Source organism: Ctenopharyngodon idella, chromosome 5 (genome assembly GCF_019924925.1).
Source record: "Ctenopharyngodon idella isolate HZGC_01 chromosome 5, HZGC01, whole genome shotgun sequence".
Lineage (NCBI taxonomy): Eukaryota > Metazoa > Chordata > Actinopteri > Cypriniformes > Xenocyprididae > Ctenopharyngodon > Ctenopharyngodon idella.
Window position 1 is genome coordinate 28,392,406 of NC_067224.1, and position 9,785 is coordinate 28,402,190.

A 9,785-nucleotide genomic window follows, 5' to 3' on the forward strand; every position below is an offset into this window, starting at 1 on the left:
CCAAAGCATGCTAACTGTTCTGTCGTTGGCTGCACAGACGAGCACAGTCTCGTTAGCTTGGGTAGCCTGCAAGTTGTCCCTGGCAAGCTTGATTGCTAAAAAAGGAGCGTTTCTGTCCGAGCGATATTTTGGAGAAAAATATTAGACCATTCACAGCACTTGATTGCAATCATAAACATTAGCCTGGTGTTTATGGCTGTGTTTGGCAAACAGGTACACTATGTATAGTGGGCGTCCATACGGGTTTTGCACAAAAGATTAACATGACAACACATGCTAGTCGATGAGTTGAATTTCAATTTATGCAACTACATAAATTTATCCACCAACCATTCAGAAACGTCCAGTTGCATTCTAAAAGTTGTAACTTCCTGAGTCTCTTCATCAGTGTCAGTAGGGCTGGGCGATCTTCCCGATTTTTTCGATTAATTCGAATTTAATGTTTTGCCTCGATTTTATTCCTTTTTAAATCGAGAAATCGTGATTTTGAATAAAAATGTCAGCAAGCGTTACAATTAGACATGTTGACAATACAGCAATGAAAACCGCATTAGGAGAAGAAAATTATCTGACCTCATGATGGCGCCGGCACGCCTGATTAACCGCTCTCATGTGACGCTCTATGAACATAGAACACATCACTAGTCTTAAGCGGCTGTTCATTCAGAAATGCATTATTGCGTTATAAAAATGAGACGCAGGCAGTGGAATGAGAAAAAAAGGCAAAGTTATTAAACGCGAGTTTACATGTATTTTTTTTATATTGACCGCCATGTTTTTAGAATGCCGTTTCATGGGTGAGACGCTGCAAAAGATGCGAGATGCAAGTGCAACACCTAAACATGTCTGCCAAACATAAAAACAATAGGACAAATAGCGCAATGGAATGCAAAAACCTGCAAAGAACTACTACTGTATGTTTGATATTTCATGTTTGCATGATGGTGAAAGGCTGAAAGCTGCTGTTGCTTTCTGTTTTTACAAAGCATTTGCTGTTAATAATAGCCTATTACTGGTATTATTTATTGCTATTACTTTTTGGCTAAGAAATATTTAGCATTTTCTAATTTTTATATTATTTCTTAGTATATAGGATGTGTTTAAGATAAGTTTGTACAACATTTGCCTTCATATTTCAGGCATATTTTCTGCAAAGATATTTAACAAATTGTTTTACATTACACATGTTGATCACTTCATGTGTGGTGCACTTGGAATAGAACTTTTTTTTTTTAACCAGATTGTTAATAAAGAGAATGTTACTTAAATCATATTGTAGTTAAGTTTTTAAGTTGACTAGTTAAACGGTAAAAAAAAAATCGAATCGGTCAATCGTTCTGAAAAAAATCGGGATTTAATTTTTTTTTGCCATATCGCCCAGCCCTAAGTGTCAGACTCCGGTTTGAACAATGTTGGCTGCGTGTGAGATTCTCCAGCTTTGTTGTTGTTGAGAAACCGAAGTACGAGCTGTTAAAGCTCCGTCCTCTTTTGGAAAGCAGGCCGGGAGCAGCAGCTCATTTGCATTTAAAGGGACACACACAAAAACGGCATGTTTTTGCTCACACCCAAATAGGGGCAAATTTGACAAGCTATAATAAATGATCTGTGGGGTATTTTGAGCTGAAACTTCACAGACACATTCTGGGAACACCAGAGACTTATATTACATCTTGTGAAAAGGGGCATAATAGGTCCCCTTTAATATTTAGAACACTTCTATTATTGATTGCTATCAGGATGTGAAGAGAGTTTCAACCAGTATGACAAAAAGTGTTTATAAAATAAATTGCCTACCCTACCTTTAAGGAATGAATCATAATTTTAAAAATTGCTGAATTTTCAGCAGCCTTTACTCCAGTCTTCCATGTCACATGATCCTTATAATATGCTAATCATTCTATTACGCTGATTTGGTGCTCAAGAAACATTTCTAACCGTAATAAATCCAAACAACAACCGATGCATACAACCAAGTTCCCGCCCAATATTTTTTCTTTTTCCAGTTACAATCAGATGTACGTCACAACATGGAAGAACAGATCAGTCGCTACTTTCATTACATCACAACTTTAACCACATTTAAGAAAGTTTAATTAATGTTTTTAAATGTGTATCATTAATTTAAAAAATATATATTTAAATTGTTTTAATTATTCAATTATTAATTAATTTTTCCAGACATTTTTTTACTCCACACCCAATACACATAAACAAATAACACTGTTAAATGTAATCTTACAGTTAAAAGTAAACATTTGTTAACGTTATGATGCTAAATTCATTTTTTAGCATTTATAACGATTGATTTCAGTTTTTTTTTTTTTTTTTTTTTTTTAAGTTAGATAAAATATTATTAGCTATTTATCTAATCATAGTAATAATAATCAACTTAACAGTTTATCCAGCATTGCACATTTGTTGACAAAAAAAATTTTTTCACATCGCTCAGTGACTCGGTCCCGAGGATGCATCTTTAAAAAATAAATAAATAAATAAATAAATAAATAAATAATTTAAAAAAAAAAAAAAAAGGTCATAGACAGTGTATTTTCAGATCTGCTCTTTATTAGTTGTGCTGCTCTCTGGAGCATCATGACATTTGCTGCTGCTGGGGCTAATAAGAAAAGTTATGGTATCATGAGGATTCTATTGATTCAGCTCTCAGGTTTAACCTTCACAGACGTGAAAGGATCCCGAGATGTCACGCAATAATCCCTCACCTGCACTGAACTGCCGAGTAATCTAACTCCACCAAATCCCTCTGCAAAAGTGCAGAAGTTGCCATAGAGAGGACTGTGGCTCAAGACCTGTTCAATAATGAGATGGCAATTTTAGACGATTCAAGGTTCCTTCGAAGCTCAAGAGATTCTAAACAGATGTTTTAGAAGAAAATATGCATCGATTTATAAAAAGCATCATACAATATCGTGCTTATATCTGTCTTTTCTGTCTCTATACCTTCTGAAGAGCTCATTATGAATGAAGTGATGAGCGTGTCTGAGGTTCTCAAACACCATGAAGAAAACAGGAAGCTGTGTGAACTGCCAGGGCCCCCTGGCACAGTCTTTTCCCCTCAGTCTATAACAAAAGCCAGGGCTGACGCTGCTGCTTCCACTGCGACTTCATTTGCATGCATCCACCATAGTGTGTTTTGGCTGCTCAGCCTCCGGCTCTGAATGTCTGCTTGATCGATAGCCAGTAAGAGCCCATATGTTTTGGAGGAAGTCGCAGTTGATCGTAATTTTATGGAAAGGCGGCTAAAAACTACGGCGTGATTAGTGAGGGACAAGTAACCAAAGACATCTGTAAAGCGTTTAGAAGGAACAAGCAGCTGTCTAGCTGCGACGCGAAGTGCACCGAGTCAGACTTTGACAACGCTCCCGTTAATCTGGCGGTTCTATTAAATGTGCCCCGAATGCAAGAGGAAATGATGTCTGAGCCTTTAACCATTAGGGATTCAAATCAAGCCACTGGATCTCACAACAATTCAGAAGCATATCTGTACAAAGAGCCTAAAATTGCCAGGCAATAGTCTCATTAAAAAGATGTCAAGGTTTCAAACTTTTCCTGTTAACAGATAAAAAAAATTGCCGCTGCCAATGCCTTGCCCTGTGGATCTCTTCATATGGCCAAAGTTCAGCCTCTTTGATTTTAATCTCTATTGTGAGGCCTCATCCTCACAAGACAACACCCCCAACAAATACAAGACATTCTGATTAGGTTTTTTTTTTTTTTTTTGCCTTTTGTTAAATTAAATTCTGAGCAGCTACTGTTTTTATTTCTGTGACTAACAATGGAACCAATGCAAGTTGCATAACAGAATAAGCCAAATTTCTGACATTGGAAACAAAATAGTTACTACTAGAGCAGAGGTTTTCAAACTGATGCCCAGGACCCTCAAATATAATGGTCTTGTGAGGGACCCATTTACTAAAATATAAAGATGGCTTTATATTCATTTACAAAGACAGATTGAGTGTGGAAAAGAATGAAGAATGACATAAAGACAACATCTTTCTACCCACTGTTAGAGTAATGTTGGATATGTAAATATATAATTATAAATATTGTTCAAAAGTTTGAGGTCAGTAAGAATTTTTAATGTTTTTTTTAAGTGCTCAACAAGGCTGCATTTTTTTTTATCAAAAATACAGTAAAAAGAGTGCAGCTGTGAATTATTATAATATAAAATAACATTTTTTTTTTTTTTTTTTAATATACTTTAAAATGTAATTTATTCCTGTAAAGGCACATTATCCTTCAGAAATCATTCTAATATGCTGATTTTGGTGCTCAAGAAAGATTTATTATCATTTATCAATGTTTAAAACAATTGTGCTGCCTAAAATATTTCTGGAAACAGATATATTTTTCAGTATTCTTTGATGAATAGAAAGTTTAAAAAGAACAGCAATTACTTGAAATTTCTTTTGTAACATTATAAATGTTTTACTGTCATCAATTTGATAAATGTTTTTAATGTCATTATGACCTATTTAATGTTCTTGCTGAATAAAAGTATTCATTTCTTTAAAAAAAATAAAATAAAAACCTTACTGACCCTAAACTTTTGAATTGTATTTAAAAACTAGGGCTGTCAGTATAATAAAACAAAAATGATTAATATCATTATTTCCAAAATCAGATTTAACATGTAATAATAATACATTTACAATATTGTGTTTCATTAATATCTTATATAAACATATTCCATCCCCAAAGTTTGAAAACCCTTGTATGAAAATATGAAGTGAAAGCTTAGAGCCAAAATATAATGGCATCTCATTTAATTTTAATGTATTGTTGCTTTGCTTTGGATAGAACGGTCTACCAAGGGCATAAATTGTAAATTGAGAACTCAAAACATGTTATTTGAGAAGAAATGATGATTGAAGACTATGGTAAAAGACAATCTAACACTCTCGCTTTGGGAATGAAGACATAACCCAAACATTTCAATCATTATGATATCCTCAGGAGTGAGAATGATGGCTCAGACAGCTTAAAAAAAAAAAAGAAAGTCATGAGCGCATGGCTGAACAGGGTTGTTCTTTGCAGAACACAGCAGATCAGTTGGCCCCAATAAATAAAAGACGCAGTAAGGAGATAATATGTAAAGAGGGGCGAGAGCAAACGATTCCACCTCACCTGAGCAAAGGATTTGAACAATTTGAGCTCATTGTCATAAGGACATAAACGAACATTATCTATTCTCTGACTGCTGAGAAGTATAAATAAACCGTAAGCAGCCCTGGGTCCACAACACAGGCTGGGAATAGGGACGGTAAGCTGGGTACGAGCACTAAGAACAGATTAGGCAAAGCCTTTATTAGCCAGGGATTCCAGGTTCAGAGTCTGTTTATTTAGGGACTCCTCCTACACTCTTAAAAATAACGGTTCTTTATTGGCATCAATGGATCTATGAAGAACCTTTAACATCCATGAAACCGATCCTGTTCTCGAACAAGAGCCTGTTGCGAACTGGCCCCGTGTTTCCACAGACTTTAGGAACGAACGGTGACATAGCGCGGCTATGTGTTGCTTACCTGACTATAAACAGTCTAAAACCAAACAGTGCGAATCCCGGTGTTTGTGCAGGCAGTGCGGCACTTCTGTTCACAATACCGAGAGTTATGCTAGCGTATCAGCAGCGTATAGCAGCTCGCATAAACTCCCAGTACTGTCCTAGTATCTGTCCTTTTTGGAAATATATTAACACTAAAACCATTAATTCACTCGCTCTCTCGAACTCACAGTTTTATATGTTTAGATATAAAAAGCAATGTAGTGCAACAGTATTACATTGCTCATCAAGACTGCCATAGACAGCAACAGCATTTCTCCACCCCCCTTCGAGACCAGAACGTTTTTAAGGCTGGGGTTGAACTGATTTTTCTGGCCCAGAACCCCCTTTTCTGCAGTGGAAATGCACTGAACGATTCGAGAACAGACAAAGGCCAGGAACCCGTACCGAAACCATGTCGTCAAGGGGTATGAAAGGTTCTTTGGGGAACCCAAAATGGTTCTTCTATGGCATCATCACTGCAAAAATCCCCTTTTTTTAAGAATGTACTGCAAACAAGATCTTAACTCTAAAGTTCAAAAGATAGGATGGAGGGTTAAGGCTGAAGTGGCAAGAAGTCAACACATTTATGCTACAACATTCTGTAAGATGCTTTAAATCTTTATTGAACACAAATACAGTGAGTGCACAAATCATTTTAACATCTTTTCACAGAATCTAAAGAGACAAATATGCATATGTGGAGAGAGGGGTCTCACACACAGATCCTCAATCTAAGTTTAATCATTTGCATATGACAGCTCTGAACCAAACACTTTGCATTTCAGTGTTACCAAGGACAGGCTCTGCCTTCAGGTTGACATTTGTGCCATGCAGATTCAGGGCTTTTCCAGCTCTACATATATCTAGACACTAGGCAGGCTACAAAAGTTCACTCAAAACCTGGACATTTGAAAGGCAAATTGGCTCCTGTGCTGACCTGCTAATGTGTTATTAGTGGGTCTTAAAAGTTCTTGCTTCTCAACCCAACAAAATAATCTTTTCAGACCCATATGTACGTGTGAAGAAAAGACACACATTCAACAACAGACCAATAACATGCAGAAGAGAAGCTAAAGACACAACATTTCAGTTTCTGTGACACTATTCTTCTGTGACTTAAATAAGCAAATGCCCATAGAAAGTGCACAGTTCTGATGTTAGTGAGCACAGAGGTCTTATCAAATGTCATTTGGCCAGGTTTACCTCCTGGTTTGACCTTATTGGGTAAACTGGTTACCGAAGTGAAGAATGAATACAGTGAGTTTTATTTAGATCATTTTTCTAAAAAAAAAAAAAAAAACAAACAAAAAAAAACGTTATTTCGTTTTCCTTCGCAATATTCTCCAGAAACCCAGAAATTTCTCTAATCACAGATGGATCTAACAAAAAACACTGTTTAAAATCTGTTTCGAATTAAAAAGTGTTCAATGGAGTTTCAGTATAACTAACGTCATAACCCACATTAGACAGATGTAACAGGATTTAATTTTTCACAAAAATGAAAACAAAATTGTGAGTGATAGCTGTAAAGTCTGTTCAACAGGATGTAAAGTTTTTAACTTTGCTTGACTGTTCAGTTGACGCAACACTAGAAATATGTTTTTGTCAAAAAAAATCCTGGTGACACACCTCTGGAAACATGTGTTGTGTTATGTGTTATGTACATATATATATATGTAATAACTTAAATATTCATTAAAAAAAAAAAAAAAAAAAAAAAACCCTGGCTAGGGTCTATTGCTTGTAAAACACTAGCTCATAAACCTTGAGGAGGTTTGTGTCTTGAACCCCTATTTAAAACCCACTATTTCATGCTAATTCACATGGTGTTCACTAGGAAAGTTCTCAAAGCTGATCCAAGTAGGTAATGTGAAGCATGTGTGTTTCAATTTGCTCCACATTATTTATACCACAAATAATGATAAGCCCCTGCTAAGACTGGCTGACAGAAGAAAAAAGATAACCGCAATGCAAGACAAAAAAATGTAACCACAATGCAATGATTCTGACTTCATCCACCAGGTGTGAAGACAGAAATACTCATATTTTACATGTATGGGTCTCCCACCTCCACAGGTTACATTCATGGTCGATCTCCAAAACAATCACAGCTTTATCCAGACATAGTTTAAAGCTACTGTGACTACTAAATTCTTTAATGAGCAATTTGATTGATTTTATTGGATTGATTTTATTTGTACTGCAAATATCTTATTCTCTCTGTCTGTGTGTGTGTGTGTGTGTGTGTGTGTATACACACCCACACACACACACTTTTGGTGTGCAAGTAGACACAAATTATGCAAAACTTTGAGTTGAAATGGATGCACATGGACAAAGAGCAATAAGACAATCTATTATCAATTCAGAGCTACGTGTCAAGATTACAAAAAAATCTTAATTCAATTCAGTGGCATATTTGCAGTAATTGAATGTCAAAATAAAGCAGTAACTGAATGTCAAAATAAAGCTGCTTGCAAAGTTGAAATGGACAATCTAGAGTTTGAGAGTTCTTCCAATCATTTCTCCCCTCAACAAAACCTGGGACTAGCTGTCAAGAAATGATTTAGATCAAATGATTGGTGAATCGAGTGATTCACCAAAATACCACGGCGGTAAATCCATTAGAATCAACTGTAACTACCTGTCTAGACACTTCATGAAACACAAACTGAAATGAACTTACTTTTAATGATTCGCTCAGTGGTGGACAGCTTTTCTTTCGGCTCTTTAGAAGACATCTTCTCACAGTTCAGTCAGGATTTATCAGCCAGTAAAAGAACAAAGATATTCTCCGTGTTTGCTGGTGCCAGTCCGAGCAAGAAGAGATAGCAAAGTGGCCAGCGACTCCGAAGGGTCCGAGAACTGTTCAAATTCAGACAAGCGGGCAGTTTTAACGCTTTAACACAGCTAATTTAGTCAACACTGAACAACAGTTGGTTACATGGGTCACGGGGCAGCATAATAACATCGCCAGCAGACACCGACTCGATCGCTTCTCCTCGCTGACAGAAATACAATCACCGATCGTCGCGAGCCCGGTCTTGGTGTTTTCCTGCTGACATTGACCTAACTAGCTATCAGCCTTTCTCTATCAGATATCTTGGGCTCGTAGCAACGGGAGCCAGCGACACAAGATGATTAGGGTTTGGTGCGCAATCTTGAACGTTAATCCGATTTTCCACTTTCCAGAGTCAGAATGTCAACTCGTCAGTTTAGCTACACACTCATAAGAGAGTTCGGCATAATAATAACGTGCCGAACTGCCCCGATTTGTCTTAATAAACATATGTCCTGTCGTGTGACAACAGAGATTGCGCGATCTACCCGCCCACTGGAGCTAACCATATGGCTGGCAGTAACTTCCAATCACACTCTCGTTCCCAGCTCCTCAGATTAAACGCTAATCTCTAAACCTCAGAAGGATTTCCTGCAATATGGCGGAGCTGTAGCTCTCGACGCGCTGGCGTAGGCGTGACGTAGCACGTAAAATTTGACACGTGCGAAGCAGATGGTTAAATGGGTCGTGCTGGTGGTCCCTCAAAGCTCACTGTGGTTAAGATGTTACTGAGGCGATGCTCTGGAGAGGAAAGAACAAAAACTACAAAGAGAAAGCAGTCCATTAAAGTTAATGTTATGTATATGTTTTAAACCCATATTGTAGGCCTGTGGCCACAAAGTATAAATTTTGAGGGGGTACAATTATTCATTTTTGTCAAGGATGTTCTTACTGGTCACCATAATCATAACATCATATAAATTGTTCCTTTCTATTTTGTGTCATTCCTTGTGCTGCACACTTCAGGCCATGAACAGGTAACAAATTGTCAAACTAACATTTGCATGGTTTTGAATTTCTCTTCATGTCAAAGGTCATTTAAAATGCTTTCTGTAGTGATCACTATGCATTATTGTAGGCCTCAAACTGGGGTCCACAGTAAAATATTTGTATTGTTAATCTCAGATATGCTGACATAAAAGTGAATATTTTCCACAAGGTCAATTAATTTTGTTGTCTTATAAATATTACTTTTCATATTTTCCTCACACAGTATACATTGATTTTTATACATAAAATATACAGCTGCCTTTATATTTAACAACAGAGTTCCTCACAAAAGAATCATTATTTGGAGGTCCTTAGCATCAAAAGATTTAGAACACCTGCAATAATTTTATGAAAGCAAACTATGTTATTTCATTATTTCAATCTAATAAA

At 36.6% G+C, this 9,785-nt stretch overlaps 1 protein-coding gene across 2 annotated transcripts in view; it reads right to left on the bottom strand.

The window, feature by feature from the left end:
• ppp3cca (protein phosphatase 3, catalytic subunit, gamma isozyme, a) overlaps positions 1 to 9,029 on the bottom strand; it is a 39,399-nt gene extending 30,370 nt beyond the window's left edge. The window contains exon 1 of one of the 2 annotated variants that reach the window (XM_051895691.1): positions 8,253 to 9,029. In XM_051895691.1, the coding sequence (XP_051751651.1) occupies positions 8,253 to 8,307 (55 nt within the window). In that variant the 5' untranslated portion in view covers positions 8,308 to 9,029. The remainder of the gene's footprint in view (positions 1 to 8,252) is intronic. The other variant, XM_051895692.1, reaches the window with a different exon arrangement.
• Positions 9,030 to 9,785: the final 756 nt, after the last annotated feature.